The 22,559-nt window shown below is 39.2% G+C and overlaps 1 protein-coding gene across 1 annotated transcript in view; it reads right to left on the bottom strand.

The window, feature by feature from the left end:
* Positions 1-21,687, bottom strand: part of LOC125345669 (probable maltase-glucoamylase 2) — a 64,326-nt gene extending 42,639 nt beyond the window's left edge. Inside the window, exons 1-14 of the mRNA XM_048337722.1 lie at positions 21,582-21,687; positions 20,476-20,555; positions 16,931-17,054; positions 16,714-16,823; positions 16,251-16,405; positions 14,912-15,083; positions 11,429-11,528; positions 11,013-11,125; positions 9,618-9,743; positions 6,277-6,408; positions 6,077-6,175; positions 2,885-2,998; positions 1,520-1,604; positions 776-893 (exon numbers count right to left, since the gene is read on the bottom strand). Of these exons, the coding sequence (XP_048193679.1) occupies positions 776-893; positions 1,520-1,604; positions 2,885-2,998; positions 6,077-6,175; positions 6,277-6,408; positions 9,618-9,743; positions 11,013-11,125; positions 11,429-11,528; positions 14,912-15,083; positions 16,251-16,405; positions 16,714-16,823; positions 16,931-17,054; positions 20,476-20,555; positions 21,582-21,687 (1,634 nt within the window). The remainder of the gene's footprint in view (positions 1-775; positions 894-1,519; positions 1,605-2,884; positions 2,999-6,076; positions 6,176-6,276; positions 6,409-9,617; positions 9,744-11,012; positions 11,126-11,428; positions 11,529-14,911; positions 15,084-16,250; positions 16,406-16,713; positions 16,824-16,930; positions 17,055-20,475; positions 20,556-21,581) is intronic.
* Positions 21,688-22,559: the final 872 nt, after the last annotated feature.

Below are 22,559 nucleotides of genomic sequence, written 5' to 3'. Positions count from 1 at the left end.
CTCAGGCCTGTAATCCTAGCTGAACCTGGAGTCAGAGATTGGGAGATCATGGTTAGAGTCCACCTCAGAAAAAAAAAGTCTGTGAGATTCAATCTCAACCAATAGCTGAAGCCTGAAGGTGGCCCCTGCTAGCCCAGCTATGGAGGAAAAGCAATGGCTTGGCATTAGGGTATGCACCCATCCTCCCTAGTGACAGGAAGAATGGGAACCAAGCAAGAGCCAAGGTCCATGTGGGGGCTCTGATTTCCTTACAAATTATTGCCAATAGATATCTTTGAAATAATAATGCTTCTTTCCCCCCCCCCTTTCTTCTTTTTTTTTTCTTCTTTATTATCAAAGTGAAGTACAGACAGGTTACAGTTTCATATGTAAGGCAGTGAGTACATTTCTTATCCAACGTATTACCTCCTCCTCCCTCATTTTTCCCCAGCCTTCCCTCTCCCTCGTTCCCTCTCCCCCACCCCCATGAGTTGTATAATTGGTTTACAACAAATAGTTTTTTAAGTATTGCCTTTGGAATGGTTTGTCTCTCGATTTTGGCATTCCCGCAATAATGCTTCATAAACCCAAGTCAAACAAAGTTAATCTTGTACAGAAAGCACACTTTTTTTTTTTAATGAGAGGACCTCTTACATTACCTGTCATACCAATTTCTACAGTCTTGGGAGCTCAAAAATGTATTTGAGAAATATACTTGTGGGTGAGAAGGGAAATCCCCCTACCTCCCATTTCTGCTTCCCCAAACCTGAATTCATGTAGAAAACCATGTTCTTACGAGTCTGTGGCTCTCGCCATGGTGTAGCCGTACAAGCTGTGGACATCATAGTGAAGACCCCAGTAAAACTCTGTGTCCATGCAGAGTGTTCTTGTAGACAGCGAATGGTCCAGAATGCCTAGGGGAAAGTACCCTCCAGTGAGGCCCATTTCCTTCCACGAACCTCAACAAAATAACCACATAATCCCTTTCTTCCTGGTTATTGTGCCATCCTCACCAATAACCACTGACAGAATCCTTTTCAGATCATTAATTCTACCCTAAATACGACTCTTTTCATGGCCTACAATGAGAGGAGGAAGTACAAAAGGAAGGAAGGGAGGGAGAGAGGGCAGGGAAGGAGGAGGAAAGGAGAAAGGAATAGCACAGACTTACATCATTGTAAGGTATTTGTACCTTACAGTGTTTCAAAATTCTCACAAAGTCCAAAATGGAGCCCTCTAAGGAATTTGGAGGTGATGAATTGATTGAAAAAAAATTGAAAATCTGAAGTAGAAGAACTGCCAAAGGGGGTGGGGGTGGGGACAAACTCAGACTAACCATTTCTGTCACATACTGGATTGGATTACATCGACAGACAGGTCATCAAGGACCAAGAAATGCTACCAAGACTGTAGTAAAAGAGGGGTCTGGTGGACTCACAGGATTGGGAAGTGAATTGCTCTTTGCCATACAGAATATCACTGAACAATGAGGTTGTTTCCCACATGCCCCATCTCCATATTATCAAACGGGAAAACTTACTGGGGATAAAAGGAGGGAAGTTCAAGTTGTTTGCTTCACACTTGTGATCAGAGCCTTGGGCCAAGGTAGATACTTCATCCATTTCCTTCAAAGACACAAAATGGAAAACGTTACTGAGTTACAACTAGCTGTTGAGGGATGCCACCTAACTAGAAGCCAGGCTGTCTAAGGTGTAGTGTTAACTGGTTTTAGACCTGAATTGTCTTCCCCACTTTTCCTGGTCTCTGTTTCAACTTTTGTAAACTTAAGTCAGTGAGATTAAGTTATCGCTAAATTACATTCCAGTTTGGAATAATAATGAACACATTTTACTTCTTATAAATTGATTTTAACTTATTAAGAGATAAAATTCCAAAACTGCTCTTAGAATTGTGAAAATTTTATTATTGGTGTCACTAGTTCTGAATGCTTAAAGAGTCAAAGATTGAGTAATTACTGTGTTTGGTTGCTTTCCCTCTTCTTCCACTGAATAAGGAGTAATAAGAGAAAAAGTTGAGGTAAAACCCATTTGTCTAAAATGATCTAAAAATAAGTGATATCTAATGTTGTTAACAAAGATAATTTTCAACTTTCAAAGAAATCTACCTAGTGCTCTCTGATAAAATCCACAAGGGCCTCATTATTTTCTAGTGCTTAACCTTTTATGAGCCAATGCTGTAAAAAAATAGCAATCCTAACTTTCAATAAAGTAATAATTTAATCCAAAAGAGAATAAATGGAGGGAAAGGCCAAAGCCTTTAGTAAACAAAGTATTAATCAAAATTAACCAGTTGATTGGAAATCTAGAGTAAGAAACTAGGGTGTCGAGCAGAATAATTTACTATGTATTAGCTCAGCATTAAGTAAAAGAAGGCTTGCTGCAGTGAACACCAATTCATGAAAGCTCATCATGCTAACCATTTCCTGACTACATAGATAATGGACAGCCAGCCAATGATATCTTATTGCTAGTTTGAAATCAACCACAAATGACGGTCATTATACCTTGGACATGGATAAAAGACACATATAAATGCTTACCACATGTCCCTAAAAACCTGTTATTAAGCATTCACTAGTGACTATTGACTAGCATAACCTTTAATATACAGGGCTCTTATTTAGTTCTTTTGATTATAGATATATGTTTATCTTAGCTCCCAAAATTAATATAATAAGGATGAGCACTTAATAAGAAACTGAAATGTAATAGGGTGCAAAATGGAAACAATAAATATGAAAACAACTTTCTCATAAAACAAGAAAGAATTGTAAATACTAGTCTGTCATGTCAACTATTTCAGTTCATTTCATCTTATTAAAGTTCATTTGAAAATCCAAGTTGTCTGCTTCCAAAGGAAATTTGGGTCTGGAATGATTACTTACGATCCACACGCCATCAAAGTTCAGCTGGTCATGAAATTCTTTGAACTGGTCTGCCCACCACTCAGTAGAAGCTGGATTGCTGAAGTCAGGGAAGACTGAGTCTCCAGGATATCCCTGGAAAATAAAGAAAGAGGCTCTGAAAATTAATCTAATAGTTAAGTGATTCATTGGTCATTGGAGACCATTTCTTACTAGAAACTCTGGAGTACTTGTCATTTGATAGTCCAAACTTGGAACGCCCCCAACAAAAACTAAGCAAGCAGAATGCATGCAAGGAAGCAAAGAAAGAAAGGAACAGAAGGAAACCTAGTTTTCTCTTAAATGAAAACCCATCATGTGCATTTTTCAATGAAGAAAGTAAAATTTTATTGCATCATTACAAGAAGGAAGACGAGAAGGAGAAGGAGGAGAGATGAAGAAGAGATGAAGACAAAGAAGAAGAAAGGAGGAAGAAGGGGAAGGAGGAGAGGAGGGTGAAGAGGAAGAAAAGAAGAAAGAAGGAGGAGGAGAAAGAAAAGAAAAAGGAGGATAAGAGATGAAGAAACAAGATCAAGAAAAAGAAGCTATCAAAAACCCTGAGAAGAAAAATTTGCAAAGCAACTTTCTCAGGAGCAACAAAAACAATAACCACATGGACTTTTTAGGTTAAGTATCAGTTTCTGTAAATCTCAATCAAGTCCACTACCTAGACTTGATCTGACATGTAGTTGAAATCAAAGGTTGCTTATATGATTTTATTTAAAATACATATTTTCAAGCTCCTGAATAGTTTATTCCAATATCTGAAACCGATACCTTAATATCAAACCTAAGTTTTATCTATAAGTATGTGTAACTTAAATATACATTCACTGAAGACAGGTTAAGAAAGAGTAAAAGAGTAATATAGATTCTACCACACCCCAATTAGAATGACCACTATTGAGAAAATAAACAACAAATGCTGGTGAGGATGGGGCCAAAAAGGAACTCCATTACACCGCTGGTGAGAATGTAAACTTGTTCAACCACTCTGGAAAGTAGTTGGAGGGTCTTCAAAAAAAACAAACATAAAGCTACACTATGACCCAGCAATTCTACTCATGAGCATTTCTCCAATAGAACACAAAAAGATTACAATAAAGCCATCAGCACAACCATATTCACTGAAGCACTATTCACCCCAGACAAGATATGGAATAAGCCCAGATGTCCCTCAATGGAAAACTGAATCAAGAAAATGTGATGTGATATAATGTGTGTGCGTGTGTGTGTGTGTGTGCATAGATATGTACACATCTCAAGAAATTATGAGATATATATGCACACACCATGGAATTTTACACATCTATTAGAAAGAATAATTGTACAACTTGGGAAATAGAAAGACTTGGAAAAATTACATCTACATATAATATATATAACATTACATATATTTTGGTTATTTTATTGTTATTATAAGGGTTATATACAGAGGGGTTATACTTACATAAGCTAGGTAATAGGTAATTTTCTTTTTTTTCAATTTTTTATTATCAAACTGATGTACAGAGAGGTTACAGTTTCACTCATTAGGCTTTGGATACATTTCTTGTACTGTTTGTTACCTTGTCCCTCATACCCCCCTCCCACCTCCCCCTTTCCCTTTCCCCCCCTGAGGTGTTCAGTTCACTTTCACCAAACAGTTTTGCAAGTATTGCTTTTGTAGTTGTTTGTCTTTTTTTACCCTGTGTTCTGGACAATGTCACCACTTCCTTTGCTGTCTCCCAAATGGAAAAATATATATTAAATGAAGTAAGCCAGACCCAAAGAAACAGAAGTTGCCTGTTTTCTCTCATTTGTGATAGCTAGAATGTATCTATAAATCTACAAGTAAACACACTGGGTGGTATGCAAGAAGTTATAAATGAGTTAACTGTGGTAGAGAGTGAAGCAAGGGGAGACATTGACCAAAAAGACATGTATTCATTACCTGACTTATGAAACTGTAACTCTTCTGTATATGATCTTTATAATAAAAAAATTAAAAAATACAAATCAATTAACTGAAGTATAGTACACTCTATGGCGAGCTCAAACAGTATAATTTTTTTAGAAAGACTAGGTCAAAGCCCAACAAAGTCAGAACCAGGAAACATATTTTCAGGTGGGGGTAAGACCAAGAGGAGAGGGGTAGGTTAATAAAAAAGGAAGTGGGGAGGGGAATTTAGTTAAGGGTTCATTGTGTAAAATGACAATATTAAGAAAAGTAAGGAAAGGGGTGGGTTGAAGGGGGTGGAACTGATCAAGGTGCATTGTTTTCATAAACTGCTTTGTTAAATGGCATCTCCTTTGTACACCTACCTAAAGATAATTTTTAAAATTAAAAAAGAAAATTCTGCAAATCCCAGAGAAAAAAAGAAGTGGATTTTATCAAAGTACATTATATGTACATTTTAAATATCACAGTGGAGCTGCTTTGTATAATTAATTTGTGCTAATAAGATATCTAAGAAGTATATATTGGCTGAGATAAGATTACACATTAATCTGCAACTGTCCTGCTACATTAGTGAAGCTGAGTTTCATGTCTTGGAAAAGAGGTAGAAATCATTTTCATCTAATCATATATTCCTTTGCACCCCTCTGAAATATTAGTAGGTCAGGGACTAGCGTTTTTGTATCCACTAGAATTTTAATTATTTTTTCCATTTCCTCTATTGGGTTATGAATAGTAATGAGTGCAGGGCACAGTGCGTGCTTCAAGTGTGTAATCCTAGCTACTTGAAAGAAGACAGAAATCATGGTTCTAAATCAGCCTGGATTAAAGAAAATTACAAGACTCCTTTTCAAATCAATGCCTATACACAGTGGTTCCTATCTGTAATCCCAGCTACAGAGGGAAGATGATGGCTGGCTGCAGTATCATACACCTATCATTCCAGAAAAGCAAGGAAGCACACATAGAAGGATCAAAGGCTAGGCTAGCCTAGGCATAAAGCAAGATCTTAAAATACCAGCACACAAAAAAGGAGTTTGTAGAATGGAATGGCTCAAGTGGTAGAACACTCACCTCACTCCTGAACCCAAACCCCAACACTGCCATGTATATATGAAACTTCTAAAACAATCACAAGAGTAGCAATACTATAGCTTTCTTTTCGCTCATCTTCATACCAAAGATACAAATTTCCCTAAATGATTGTCATTTACTCAAAACTTCCGAGAAATTACCTCCCCAACAGCAAAGCCACTGTTTCCCAACACCCATATTCTCTTCATGCTTCCCTTGTTATAGGCCTCATAGTCAGAGGATTTGGAGATGTCAGGATTCTAATAAAGAAACAGTAGATAAATGTTATTTTTTAATAATAGTTTTCTTTTGACCCCTGCAAGAAAACAAAAGAAGGAAACAGAGAAGTGTTTGAACATACCGTAATAATTATGTATTTCTGTCCATGTTCATGTAAGTCCTTGACAAAATCTGAGATGTTGGGGTAAGTTTGATTGTCAATAGTGAAATCCTTTTTTCCTTCCATAAGGTCCATGTCTGAGTACTGCACATCCTGAAAGAAAAGCTCTATCCAATTATAATCTAGAGGGATGAACACCAGCTTGATGGAAAGGATTTTGACTGGGGTGTGACCATTCAAATGGAAGCCAGACAGGAAGAACGAAGGAATGGATGACATCACTGAAGATGCATTGTACTGATAAACTGACATGCTGAATTAAAAACCTTTGTACAACTATTTAAAGAAAACACACACACACACACACACACACACACACACACACACACGAAGCCCACATTGCTTAATAATCCAGGAACCTTCTGGGGGCATGGTTAATTCTTTGAGAAATGAGGCTACCGATAGAAACCCACTTAGGACAAGAACTACCCTAACCAGACTTAGGATAAAATCCGTGCTCTGTCCATCTCTGCAAATTAAGAGTCTTTGATGTGTATAAATGTCTATTTACATGAGTATGTGGATAATGTCATAATTACGCACTACCCTTGACCCCACACATCAAGCCAGAACATATGGTAAGAGGGAAAATAGTCCTTTTTTCCTTCTAGAAGACAGCTAGAGGAATAACTAGTAAAGATAAATGCCTAAGAGAGAGAGATTTCACTAATTAAATTTTCTTTTGTTTGCATACCAATCTATGGGGAGTAGATAATATTCTTAGTGAAAGGATTTCCATGTGAAAGGGTTGACTTCCATTTCCAAAATCAGAAGAGGTAGTTGTTTAAGGACTTGGTCATGAACCTTCAATTCTGCTCTTCCCCCCACCCCCAATCCTCCCCTTTCCTCAAGTACAAAGGTCTTCTATGGATATTTCATGTGTTCATGTTTTAAAGGACCCCCGCTGTCTAAACAAGCCCCCCTGTCCTAACCGACAATCACTATGACTGCAGGGTCCCTGGCTGCCACCTAAGGAGGGAGAAAAGCCCATTTCTTCCTGAGTCATCAGCGTCTCAGAAAAGCCGGTCTCATCAGAGGTAGGACAGAGTGGCCAAGCAACCTCCATTCGAACCAAATGCATTAGACCCAAATCAATGGCAGAGTGAAAAAAAGGAAAGAATGCAAAGTGGGAAAAAATGTACTTGCGATGGTCCTGATACTTAGCTAGCTGTGCTGAAAACATACAGCTCTTGTTCTACCTGCAATTAGATGTTTTCAGACAGTAGATATGGAGAAAGTAAAACGAAACACAGTAAATTTCTTTCCTACCATCAAACAACACCTTGGGCATCTCTCTTCTCAAAGGAAGATTTGATCCCCCTGCCTGGCCTTAACAATATTCCAAAGAGTACTTAAGAATGCTGAGAACAGACCCAACTCACTTCCTGTTCCATCTTCCTTCATATGCTCACACATCTACCTGCACTAACATGTCAAAGATGCAAACAGCTGTCCTCTAATGAGTTCTTTTTATTACTTCACCAACCATAGGCTATGTATCTCCTTGAAGACCTTATCAAACATTCCACACTTAGAAATTATCTTTTTATTTACAGGTGGACATTGAACATCATAAATAGTTGCAGCTTTGAAGTTCAAGTCTATCAGATCTGAGAGGAGTTCTCAAGTTCTCTATGAGAAAACCATTAACTGTCAGTCATTAATGTGGACATGTCACTTCTGCTTTCTCTCATAAAGTGCTGCTTTCTCTCATATAGTAACAGCTAACTGTGATGAACTTTATCCCCTGACCCATGTATTATATATTTGCTTTATAAGGTATCTCTTTATACTAACCTACCAACTCTTCCATTTCTTTTACAAGAGTGGGCACAAAAATTCAAAGATGATAATTATCCCAGCATTGTATGGAGCTAAAGAAAAGGGTGAGAATCAAAGTCAAAGACACATCCATTTGACCACATAGACTGTGCGCGCTCCATGATCGAATGGATAATTCACTGTGCAAGTTCACAACAGAAGTATATCCCCCTCTCTATAACCTATCCTTCTCTCTATTATTTCCTAATAGATTAAATATGATGCAAAAATAAAAGGTTGGAATCTGTTTGTTTTTAGCAAATGTCCACATGGTGTGCAGCAGCTGACAGGGTGGTTAGGAGCTGGCAGAGTAATCTTACCCCAACTCTGCAACTATGACCAGCACAACAGATTTAATCAATCATCAGTCTCCAAATTTATGCACTGAAAGTTTGCAGTGCTCATCTTTTGGATGAATCAACACCAGAGAAAATGCACATCTAATGAAGATTTTACAGATAACCAAAATAAATAGCTAGCTCTTGGAAACATCACTTCATCTCTGATTAAAACCAGCTGATTTGGGTTCAAATACCTAAGAGCTAAGGACTCAAATCCTTTCCTACCCATGTGGCTTATACTACGAAGAGCTCTGTTATAACAGCTACTCTCTGGAGGATCTGAATAAAAACAGCACACTGTGTACAGTTTTATTACTCTCTTATGACCTGCTAATGGATGTTCTGTCTCAGGAGTCACTGGAGTTGGATGGGTTCCTGTCCACTTCAGCAGATGGTATGACGGAGAGTGTTAGTCAGGGACTAAAGTAGGGAACTTCTTTGCTCTGAATACTTTCTAGGTATCCAGATAAACAACTTACAAATGGATCATTAGTTTGCTTTTTGTTTCTCTCCTGCACACCAGCAAACTAGAGATAATGAAGTCGTTTGGAGAAACAACAAAAATCATAGTGACAAATATCTTCAATTGCCTTGAGCCAAATCAGCCAGTCAACACTGGTGGAACACTTCATTGTGTACAAATTGTTGCAGCTGTCCAATCACACTGAACTAGGCTCTGGGGAGAGGCATCCAGAGCCCAGACCTGGATTCCAGCACTAGCTCTGGCTCTAATTAGCCGGGTGACCTTGGATAACTCATCTTCATTGAGAGCTTCAGCCACAGCATCTACTCATAAAGAGTAATGCATGTTGCCCATGTCTGGGTTGCTATGTGCACCAAACAAGAAGTTACAAAAGTACTTCAGAATGTTCCAGGCACATTATGAAACAGAAATTACTTTTGTCCTTGAGGAAGTTATGGACTAGACAATGGAAAGACCTACTAGAATGTTGATTTAGAGTGCAAGTCAGTATCCTAACCTGAGTGACTTAAAGAAAGACATAAAAAAATCTATAATGTAATCCAATTTTCATGATGTCCCTAAATGATATTCAGTAGTCTCATCAATTAAATAAATAATTGATGTACTGGGAAAAAAATAAAAGTTTGGAAATGGTGCCTAAATCATAATAAGCTTACATATGGGATGCCCGCCTTACGGGTTCGGCTTACAACCTCTCTCAATCCGTTAATACCACCATAATCTCTGCGACTAAGCTGGAACCCGAGACTCCAGTAGGCAGGCAAGAATGGTCGTCCAACAAGCTGGAAAGAGAAGTGGAGAAGTGTCAAAGTTATACTGTGATGACAGCTCTACTGTAGGACCATGATTAACATGGTTAATCATTGCATTTTCTATGGGGTCCTTAGTCTAACAGTCAGAGAAATCCCTGAGGGTGATCAGCAGAACTCTACAACTCACATCCTTCTTTACTAACCTCATAAACGCATTCCCCCAAACTGTAACATCAGACGGTACTAGGATTGTTAGGAAATGCTTGATTAACAAAGTCATCTTGGGGGACAGCAATCATTGTTATCGTTTATTTGGTTATTTTAGAGCAGCAGGTATAGAGTTCAAGGCCTCACATATGCTAGGCAACTGCTCTAACAAAGAGTGACATTCCTAGTCCTGGAAAACATTAATATTCATTGGTTCAGCAAGAATTTTCACAGATAAAGGCACAGAGAACATGTTGATGCAAAGCAAGCATAGCTTCTAGCTTTATAGAACTCAAAGCAAATAAATATACCTGATGTCATTTTACATACTGGTATGTGCCAGGGAGAGGAGAATAAGAACTAATAGGATTAGGGTTAGGGTAGTTGAAGAAATATTAAGATAGGTTTGAAATCTGACTTTTTCAAGTCACCACTTTAGGAAGCCAGCTGACAAAATACACTGTTTCCTAAGAGGCCCATGCATCTAATATGAAGAAGCTTTCCCCCTGCCTCTGAATTCCTCCCATGAAGTTAAGTTATACCTCAGTACTAGCACATAGTATAGAGTCCTCCCTATTACAGTGATTTCAGTCTGCATCGTAATTCTCCTATTTGAGTCTAAATTCACTGGAATCTGGCACCATAGTTAATGTGCCTTTGAGTCATCTTGAATGTGCCTGAGTCATCTTCCTGTGCCTAACTTTTCTGCCTGGAAGGTAAGAAGTGGAGGGGAAATAGTGTTAAGTTCTCCTTTGTTTTGCAGTTTGAATCAAATACATGTGACCTAGCAGACTTACTTTCACATGATGGATTGAACTTTACTGATAGGTGGTTGTGGGTCCTTAAACTAATAGATTGTAGCTGGATGAATGATGAGTGTCTTGCAAGCAAGCAGTGTTGAGCTTAGTTTTGCATTCCTCGTGGCTCAAACAGTACCTTTTGTCACGCAGAAAAGGTCCAATAAATGTTATCATAATGTTAACAATGGTAGACTTAGGACGTCAGCGTTTATATCCATCCTGTCTACTAATAACCTTTATTAGTATAGGAGGAAAGATCAGTGAACGAGACTGTGTACATGCAAAGCCATACCTCCAGGTATTCCTGGACCACTTGCTCTGGGGTGTCTCCCAGGAACACATAAAAGTCCAATACCCCTCCGATTGTGCGGTACGTGATTGCGGGAGCAGGCTGAAGGGCAATCTCTGGGAGGACGGAAGTGAGTTGTTAGAATCTCATGGCTGAAACTACAGTTTCTATCTATTACCTGCAGAATGCTAAGAGACATTGCCCAGCAAAGACCTCAGAAGCATATTTCAATAAAATGGCTGTAAACATAAGCTCCATGTGTAGTCAGGCAAAAGTACTTTTCAGTCCTAGTTCCAATAAAAGCAACATTGTTTTGATATGTCTCTGTTAAGCAACGGTCTCAACATAAATTTATTTTATATAAAAGCAGCATCTCAAAAGTTCATTGTGTCCATGGAAGATACGAACATGCTTCTTACCCATGGCATTGCTGTTCATCAGAAAAACTCCAAAAGAGGACCCGCTGGTGTCTTCGAGGCACAAGAAAAATGTGTGTGCTCCATACAGATTAATCATGCCCTGTCAGCAAGAAAGGGAAAAGAGAACTAATCACACTATGTGTCGAAAAAAAAATGTTCTTCTAGGTGTGATGCTTCCAATCCCAGCAATTGAGATGTGAAGGCAGGAGGATCAAGTCTGGGCTACACAAAGAGTTCTAGACTAGCCTGGGCTACAAAGCAACATTACCCCATTCACCCTGAAAAAAAAAGAATACACCCAGGTATATAATTGACCAACATTTGATAGAGTGAAGTAGTATACTGAAAAACATTATGATCTTCTTAACATGAATTAATGTACAAAGGGACTTCATTTCAAAATGTCCATATATGCAGGCAAAGTACTGTCTGCCACTCTCTCACGTGCTTCCTCCCCCTTTCCAAACCAATTCAATTGGCTTCACGGTTCATTCTCACACATGAAACACACCAAGTATTCTGACCATAATCACTCTCCTTCATCCTTTGCATTCACTTCTTCCTTTCCACTAGTACTCTCACCTTAGACAGGACTCACTTTACATTCCTGCCACTCATTTTGTTAATGTATATCAGTTGTTTGGAAAACTTTCACCTTGATGTTTCACACACACACACACACACACACACACACACACACACACACACACATATACACAGAACTTTAATCAGATTGACACCTCAATTATTCTCACTTGCCCTATCTCCATTATTCAACAACTTGGGCAAGTTATATTTTGCAATCTTCATTTATAGATGCAACATATTCCAATATGGCTCACTTTCTAATAAAAGGTATTAAAGTGCTACATTAATCAACAAACAGAGGAAGAAAATAATGTGTATGCATTTATTTTTATTAGATATTTATTTGTGATGATAAGACACAATACATATTACAATAAATTATATATTTTAAAATGTTGTGCTAAGGGAACATACATTGCATGATTCTGTCTACAGGAGATGACTGAGAAAACAAACCCATAGACAGAAAAATTGTTGAGGGCAAGAAGCTGCCTGGAGCTTATAGGCACATTGGGTTAGTAATTAGGGTTAAGTATAAAAGGGCAAACGAGACTAGTGACATAATAAAAGCATTCTAAAACTAGATTATAGTGATGAGCATAACTCAGCACACGTGCTAGAAACCACTGAATTTTACCTGAAACAGGTGAATCTTATGGTATATAAATCATATCTCAGCCATTTATTCCTAAAAGATTAAACATGCATAAAAATTTTGCTGAATATGATGATATTATGAGAAAATTTGAATTCTTGTTTAATTCTCAAGTATACTTTCTAATCTTTCTAAACTTAATAGATAAAAGTCATAAAATTCTTGAAACTTTTTTTTAAAAAGGTTGAGCCTCAGAGAAGGCTGTGTTGAGCTCTGACCTAGAAAGATGTAAGGTGTTCATGTAAAACTGGAAGTGCTATAAAACAGCAGATACGGAGAGGACAAGAGACAGAATGTTTTCTCCAACTGCCTGTGGTGTGGTAATGTCACAATCAGCCCGTGGTATGGGGCAATAGTTCTGATCATGGTAAATTCCAAAGGGAAAAATGAAAGAAAATCAGCATGATATGTAAAATAAAGATCAGCAGGCCTTCCTAGGCTAGATCTGAAATTCATAGGAAGAGACATGGCATCAACATTTAAAAGGCAGACAATTGTTTTTAACTTTTTAAGGAAGAAAATAAATGAGGAGAAGAAAAGGGGAGAAAGAGGATGAGAGGAAGGGAAGAAAGAAAGAAGGAAGAGAGCAAAAGAAGGGAAAGTAAGGGAACAAAGAAAAGGGAAGGAAGGAAAAGAGGGAGGGACAGAGGGAAGGAAGGAAGGCGGAAAGGAAGGAAGGAAAGAAGGAAGGAAGGAAGGAAGAGAGGGAGGGAGGGAGGGAGGGAAGGAAGGAAGGAAGGAAGGAAGGAAGGAAGGAAGGAAGGAAGGAAGGAAGGAAGGAAGGACTATACTTAATCTAATCTGTAACTATATAATTTAAGAATTTAGCTGTAGAAAGTCAAATAGTGTGATACTGAGGATATTTGCTAGGACTCATGACCAAACCTTTTTGTGAATATGCTGGCTATGTTTTTGTGGTTGTTTTTTAAAACCTTTTTGTTTGGTTCAGACACTATCTCTGTATCTTATCTGAGTATATTGGAAACCATGTATACTGGTAAACAGTGGTGTATAGGGTAAAAAAATACAAACAACTACAAAAGCAACACTTCCAAAACTGTTTGGTGTAAATGAACTGAACACCTCATGGTGGGATATGGAAAGGGGAGGGGGGAGGGGGGAATGAGGGTCGAGGTAACAAACAGTACAAGAAATGTATCCAATGCCTAACGTATGAAACTGTAACCTCTCTGTACATCAGTTTGATAATAAAAATTTGAAAAAAATAAAAGTAAGAGCGTCCCTTCCATTGTTTTAGATATTGGTAGGAATGTTACAAACTAATGTGCTTAATTGCGTTTGTTCAACCTTTGCAGAATATAAACTATAAAACATCGGCTTCCTCCCTCCCTTACTCAAGGCACCTGCAGCTCTTGTAAGGGATCTGAGGAGGACTGTAGGCGTAGTGGGGGCTTGGAGAAGCACTCTGCACACAAATGCTGCTCAAAGCCTTGTCCAGCGAATGCTACCTTCCCAAACCTTTACTATCAGCCAGCAACAGGTAAAGAACAAAAATCAAAGGTAAGCATTTGGAAAATCTTTCATAGCAATTGAAAAGGGCAATTTTATAACTGTTTAATTTGAAAACTCCAGGCTTGTAATTTGTATGCTTTTGGTCTTTGTATTTTGTTTTTCCAATGGGGTACTTTAACTGTATGGCACAAGACTACTGGCCATATTAGAGAAGCACAAGGGAAAATAAGATAATAAAAGAGATAGGAAAGATGAAAAGCTAATCCTTAAGTCCAGGTAAATTGAGAGAAGTAGGATGAGAGTAGCCACGCTCTCATGTCAATGTGCCTCTGATTCACCTGGAAATACCTTTCCCGGGCCGCTATGGAGACGAATCCAGTAGATCTCAGGGCATCTGTGATCTGAGATGCTACATTTCTATCACCAACAGGGTCATGCAAACATTCCAGATATAAAACACACTATGAAACACACTTTGACCAACAACCCACAAGCTGCTAGAAAAGAAGCATTTTCCATCCATAAGATTCCACTGACTTTTTCCTCGTAAACAAAAGGCGATCTTACAAGTTGGCTTTCGAACACCTACTACGTCCTAATTATTAAGTTGTCTCTCATAGTATAAATCAGCTGTTATACAATTGCCATGTCTAGTTGTTTACAATCAGGTATTCCTCAACACTAACACCGCTAGTTGAGGCAAATGAGATCTAGTTGTAATATGTAGGCTGCTTTGGGGGATAGAGGGAGGGCAGGAGAGGACTCACCGCCGTGGGGGTGGTGTCCCTCGTGAAGATGGGCCAGGTCTTCCAGTCCAGGTCGTGGCGGTACCGCTGGTGGACATGTTCCCCCAGCCCATACACATTGGTGCTGGGCAGACGGAAAGACAGCTGCAGGTACTGCTGGGCCAAGAGGAGGGGCCCAATGCTGGTGTCCAACCTGGGCCACACAGGGAAAGAGTTACCTATGCCCCTCTTATTCTGCTTGCTTCTCTCCAAAGCACTCAGAGCCCAGTGACTATCAGTGCCATCTCTGGTGCTTCTCCTAAGGCCTCTCTGTTTCTTTGAATTTTCATGCCATCTCTGGTGCTTCTCCTAAGGCCTCTCTGTTTCTTTGAATCTAAGGGAGCATTGTGATTAGTGATGGACCCCAGAGGCTTAAATTGAATGATTGGGGGGGGAGAAGACTGCAGAGAGGAAATGTGGGTCTTCAACTTGCAGCGTATCTGCTATACCACTTTTATAATTATGACTGTTATTGTTAATTTTGTCCTTAAGTAGTTGTACAAAGAGGCTTCAATTCAGCAAGTCAGTTTGTAATACAGTGCTACGTAGCCCTTCCATCATTGTCCCTCTTTTCTCCCAACCCCACCCATTCCCTCAGTTTCCTCGGGATTACTTTCTAGGTAACATCCCATTTCCCCTAACACAAACGAATATTTTGATGCTCTTTTTGTGGACCAGGAAAGATGTTGAAGAAGTGAGCGCTAGCGACTTATGTTCCACAGATGACCGGTAATTTGTTAGTGCCAGGATTTTCTCCTGGCAATCCATGGTATGTTTGCCTCACACACAAGAAGGTTCACAGGTCGTAATATTTTGGAACCATAAAAAAAATAAAGTGTGAATGGCAGTAGGAATGGTAACTGAAAAGAAAATAATAGCTATTTCAAAGTATTTGAATCATGTGTACATATGCATACTTATAAACATTATGGAACACTGCACTTTTATTTTTTGCTCTACAATCATGATAGATTACCATTGTTAATTACAGTATGTCATAAGGGATTTTTCTTTCTTTTTGGCCAGTCCTGGCCGTTGGACTCAGGGCCTGAGCACTGTCCCTGGCTTCTTTTTGCTCAAGGCCACTTGAGCCATAGCACCACTTCTGGCCGTTTTCTATATATGTGGTGCTGGGGAATCGAACCTAGGGCTTCATGTATACTAGGCAAGCAACTCTTGCCACTAGGCCATATTCCCAGCCGCTATCTGGGATTTTTCTGAAGTTGAAACATATCCCTGAGTCATGATTATCTTACTGTGTGCCCAACATGTGTCAAAAATGACGTTCTGACTCTATATGCCAGTGGTTGAAAGAACTCACAATACTTTCTTGTTGCTTTTCCGAATTATTCTGAAGCTAAAGGGCTTATGCGTGACCTCCACGTCGTAGCTCAAGGTGGCTCTATCAGCAGTCCCATTGGCCGGATTGATCACTTCAGAAGGGACTTCATAGCGTATCTCATTGAAGTCAGTTATCTGTCAGGAGAAAAGCAGAAGGAACAGTCTCAGCCCCGACCCCTTTCTTGTAGAGCCACCAAAGATGTTTCCTCACAAACAGGCCCCCATGAAAATAATCTCTGATTCTGAATCCTTATGGTTTCTGATTTATGAGGGGGAAAAATCACCTAGTTACACCTGCTCAGTCAAGTACAAATTTGCCTCTCCATCCCACGCTGAGATTCAGAGAGAAAGAAAGGGTACCATCGGCCTGGGCACGTTTGTGCCATGCATGATGGAGGGTGGTGCGAATCCAGGACGAAGCACTGTCATCTGCAGAGAGCTACCTTGAAATGAAAACGCTTGGGCGTCTGGCTCTCCGCGGTGAAGAGGGCAGTGGCAATATCATCTCCGAATAGAGATGGGGATGGTGACCTCTTCAACTGGGCGGTGAACCCTAGGGTTGGGGAGGAGGGTAAGAGGGAGTTGTCACTTTTCTTTTCTCCTTAGCTTATCTGGGCCACAAAGAGTTGTCCCCTGGAGCCACCTGGGCATGGGACTCACCTGTGCTTCTCTTTGTTGGGCCACCTTGCACTTCGTAGCCCCAGTTCCTGGGAAAGAAGCAGTTCGGGGTGTTGGGATCCGTGCCACGCTTCCAGCAGCATTTATGATGCCATGTGCAAATCTCCTGTAACAAGGGTAAAGAGTTGGCATTCTACAAAGTGAAGGAAGCAATTATTATTTGACTATCTATTGCCCATTTTATTTCCCTGCCCTATAAGGAAGGAACTGATGTAAGTAAGACACAGCTTATGCCTTCAGCAAACTGACAGTCAGTGGTAAATGAAAACAACTAAAAGAGCTGCAATGTAATGAGTTAAGTACTCCAACAGTGTGTGCCTAGAAACTACAAAGAACACACAGCACCCAGGCCGGAAGACTGAGGGTGGAATGAGGAGGTGCTCTAGGTAGGAATTTTAAATCACTAGGAAGGGGATAGACAGGTGGACAGCAAGTCAGGAATTCAGTCAGAGAAAGTAGCAATGCCTGATTTAAAAAAAAAAAAAACTGTGTCAAGAGCAATGAGCACAGAAAGATCAAAAGAATGATGCTCACTAAACTAACAACTCAACTCCAGGGAGTGGAACTGCAAATAGAAAGAAAACTTTACAAATAAGGACTTCCATGCTTTGTTCTGTACATAACCTTTCAGCCTGAATCTTACTGAATTCAGTGTAGGTTGTGTTATTTTTTTAAAATAAAGAATATGCCACAACACTTCTTGTCTTAAAAACGGAGAGTACTGAAAAGCATCTTAGATGCCAATACCTTATGTCATTGTTCTGGAAAGTCATGACATTAATTTAATACATTTCATATGTACAATGAAAAGGCAATCACATTGTAGCTATACCATTGTTTAAATATTTACTCCTCATAGAATAAATAGAACTTATTTCTTCCCCAGAGAATGAAGCATTTCTTCTTACTTTTCAGGTGAGAAAATTCCTGAAGGGGATCAGCAAAGAATTTGGGGTCTCTAGGTGGCCTCCAAATTACTGTTTTTTGCAAGTCTAGAGCACACAGTGATCAACTCTGCCACCCCTGAAACTGGAGTTTGTAAAGTCCAAAGGGTGAGTTTCGCTGCCATAAATGGTTTCAAAGTCTACAAACCTCAGAAAAGGCAATAAATAAACATTCAGGTAAATGTAATATTTTTCTGTGTAATCTACTCTGATATCGTTCTTTCAGGGGGACAATTACTTAACTATTATTTAACCTCTATTCTCTTCCCCCCACACACACACACATACACACATGTGTATGTATTATACACAATATGGATGTGTATTATATGTCATATATACATAACATATATGTAAGCTATGCATATCATATATTATGTATTATATGTATTAGAATACAGAAACAATATTGTTTTCCTTCTTTTTCAGTCTTGCAACAATAACAGACTCTTATATACTGTAGTCTGAACTATCATGTTCACTCACAAGTCCCTTTATTTCTGTTTTCTTGTCAACACAAAACCTTTTGCAAGACCGTTTGTCAGTATATTTTATGTCAAATAAGTTTTTATGTCTCTTTTCAACCAGAAAATATTGTCCTGTATCAATGAAGAATTGAAAATTGGCTTAAAACTTACCTAGCCCAACTTCTATTTGATGCAAGCATTTCTTCATGCTTAAATTCTGTAAGTGATGCATAGCCAACTTCTTCCAAAATCAGACAATCCTTTTATATTCATTGTTTCACTAAGATGTTACATAACATTTGCTTACAGAAAAACAACCTCCAGAAAGTCTCATATTCTAAAACATGCTACGGTTGTATATTTCCTTTTTGATGGACCATCTCAAGCTATATGGAAATTTTAGAAGTGAAAAGGAACCTTGGTGTTTGGAGATAAAACTGTAATGGGACACATTAGAAAACTACTTTAAAACATTATTATTTGAAGTAACGTTGCCATATCATGAGATTTCAAAAGATTCCCCATTAAAAGAAACAGAAATGGACCAGGCCCTGGTGGCTCAGGACTATAATCCTAGCTACTCATGAGGCTGAGACCTGATGAACATGGTTCAAAGACAACCTGGGCAGGGAGAGCTGAGACTCTTATCTCCAATTCACCTCCAGAAAACCAGAAGTAGAGCTATGGCTCAAAGTGGTAGAATGCTAGCTAGCATTGAGCAAAAATGGCTCAGGGACAGAGTGCTGGCTCCAAGTTCAAGTCCCAGGACCAGCTGGAAAAAAAATTAGGAACAGAAATGATGAGTGAAGGGAAATTATTTTGCAGTTATCCACTAAGCCTAAACTTGTAAGTGTCCTACAAGCTGGAAATTCCATTCCTAGGTCCCGGCCAATGGAATCCTCTGTGTTTTCACCAGAATACAAGTTACTTACTGTTCCGGGCAGCAAGGTATGGAAACTCACAACAAATACTTACCAAGAGTATAATAGATTTTCACAAAACTGTGTTAAATTTCATGAAACACAATATGGAAAAAAAGAACAAAAGACCCATAACTATTCCCAACACTAGGATAAATCTAAGGATTTCTCTATGGCGAAATCTAAATCTTAGGATAGCTCTGAGCTTATTAGCTTGAAAGTATGAAAAGTGAGATGTGCTGCTATAAATATTCTAGTATAGGAGGCTTTTATCTAACGGAATAGCCTCTCAATTATATGAGAATGACACAACGCTGTTATTATTTATTTGTTAAAATGTTATCTACAATGGAAGCATTTTAGAATGGAAATTTCTGAGACTATTGGGATGTAAATATTGCCTCACTTAAATTTAAATTTAACATAGTCCTAATGAATAGGATGTTATGGATTATGGAATGCAAACTCTGGGTAGGCTAAAGAAAGAAGGTCTAAATATACTACAGCCTTTTTGGCAAAGTTGCCTAGACAAAGTCAAAGTTATTTAGGCAAAGTCACTAAGCAAGGTTCACATAGCTGATATTATTATGGAATCTAATTAGAGAGAAAAATCTGTACTTTTTGCCACATGTTTGTGGGGACTTCCATTACCAATATGTAATTCTAGAAGGCTCTTCTTATAAACACTACCTGCATTCATTCCTCAAGTGACTGTGCATTCACCAGACTTGATGACCTCATTTTCAAGGGAAATAAAGTGCAGCTGTTGGGCACCTAACTTTCCACGCTCAACCTTGCAATCACACTTAGGATACGTTTAACATTTATGCTTTTCCTCCCCTTTGGACTTTTAGACCTTTATTTCCTCCTATGCTTACATCTTTTTTTTTTTTACCTTGTTTTCCTCACTTCCTTATTACTGATGTCTATTTCATTAAGACAAGGGAAAAAACATGCCTCCAAAGAAATTACGGATCCATAAGCATCTGTGACCCTCTCCCCATTTAACATACCCATTTCTTCTTCTTCTTCTTAAGCAGTTGTACATAGGGGTTACAATTCTGTGCGCCAGGTTATGAGTACAAAGCTTCTTGGGTCAATGTCACCGCTTCCTTTGCTCTCTCCCATTTCCCCCTCCCATCTCTACCCTCCAATAAAACACCATGAGAGCCTGGCAGAAACCCTAGTGCTCTGACCTCCGTCACCACCTTGCCAGGAGCACAATCTATCCTTTCCGAGTCCGGGATCGCTGGGCACTCCGGGATAAATGAAGAATCTGTACGGAAATGAAAGAAGGCATTTGAAAATTCTCAGGGATATCACAGGTCCAGCAAAGAAGGGAAGAGTTACAGACTTTTGGCCACTTCTGAAATTAACAAATCACTGGTAGCTGGTGTCTACATTTGCATACGCTGTTTAACACTTCTCCAGATACTAAAAATTCTTGATTTCTTGGTTTTTAAAATTTGTTTGATAGGTTGTTTTTTTCCTTTATTGTCAAGGTGAAGAACAGAGGGCTTACAGTTTCATATGTAAGGCAGTGAGTACATTTCTTGTTCAACTAGTTGGTTTTTACACACAGAATTCCATACTGCAAAAATGTACCCTATTAAAATGTACAGTTCAAATACTTCACAGCAACTCGTTCTAAAGCATTTGCATCCTACTGAAATCATATGCTCATTAGTGATCATTTTCCATGACTCCTTTCTCCCATGCTTTGTTAAACATTCATTTGTTGTCTCTACTGTGGATTCAGTGATTCAGCACATTTCATGTAAACAAAATCATCAAGTGTGGTGTGTGTGTGTCTGTGTGTGTGTGTCTGTGTGTGTGTGCACAGTAAAAGGGAGAGACAGAGAACAGTTTCAAGCATCTATAGAGTTATCATAGCTATTTCCGTCATGTATAGGACAGTGCAAACTGCCCTCAACTTGCCTGTGACTAACAGCCTTTACTATAGTGTAATGGAGCTAGGAGCCATCACCTTAGATGGAATTCCTTCTCATTGATATGTGATACTTACTGAAAGGTAGGCATCTAATGAGTTCAATTTTGCATCCTGTCAAAATGCACCAGGGAGGCCTTGGAAGATCCTGAGTGCCACAAGCTTTCAAGGTTTAATTGTTTAAAAGAAAATATTTATCTTAGAGATTGAATTAAATGAATTGTGGACATGGATTTTGAATGCTGCAATACAGCCTCACACTGAAGAATGAAGACATGGAATGATCTCTTTGATGTTCAGGGAACTTTTCCTTTAACAACGATTTCCATTCAGCTGCCCCAAGCTCTCCTTTACCTGAAGGTTTCTCCAACACAAGAAGTAGCAAGAGGATATCCAGAGCCAGTACAACCAAGATGTAGACAATCAGAAGGATTTCTAACACACTGAGCTTCCTCGCCATTCTGATGGACACAGGCAACTGGATTAAAGCAAACCACAGACCCAGACCAATCCCTGTGAATAGACAAGCACTGTGTTAAAAATGTGAACTTTCCAAGAGGTACATTGGCATATGCCTGAAATCCCAGCTACTTGTAAAAAAAACCAAAAAGCTAGAAAAACTCTATCTCAAAGAACAAACTGTAATTCCAGACACATAGGAGGTAGAGAGAGTAAGGTTTAGGGATGAGGCCATCCCAGGGGAAAAGGGACAAGACCCTATCAGCAAAATAACTAAGGTGAAAAGAACAGGGATTGCCCAGCATGCCTGAGTTCAATGCCCTGTCCTGCAATCAACCAAGCAAACTGATCAATTAATCAACAAAACCAGCACGTGAACTTCTTGAAAGACAGCCTTGAGCAGCAGTATTCCTTATTGCATAAGGAATAATAATAATAATATTGCATAATAATCCAGTGAATACTTCTTGCTGCCATCACCATGTTGCTCACTAACTCCAGCCCATGCATCTAACACTTCTGGGACTCGCATCGTTTTTCTCTGAAAAGATGTCGCGGATTGTCTCAGGGAAAGTATGTCACGTGTAACAAGCAGAGAGAAGAGAGAGTAGAATGGGCTGGAGACAGAGCAGTGAGGGGATGAGGTGACTCACAAGGCCTTTTCGGATGCCCCTACACCCTTCTACCTGTACCCTCACTGCGTACAGTTGAGAGCAGAAACAGGAAAACTGGAGCCCAAGTTGTTGTCTCCCACATCCTGAGGTACAACACCTGATGAGAAGATACTGACCCTACGAAGAATCTGACAAAAACAACCAAACCTGACTCTGGTCCTCAGAATAATGCCTACTTGGGCTCTCAGACACTTGCTGT

The sequence above is a fragment of the Perognathus longimembris genome, chromosome 2, assembly GCF_023159225.1.
Source record: "Perognathus longimembris pacificus isolate PPM17 chromosome 2, ASM2315922v1, whole genome shotgun sequence".
Taxonomy (NCBI): domain Eukaryota; kingdom Metazoa; phylum Chordata; class Mammalia; order Rodentia; family Heteromyidae; genus Perognathus; species Perognathus longimembris.
This window is presented reverse-complemented; position numbering and strand designations above follow the sequence as displayed.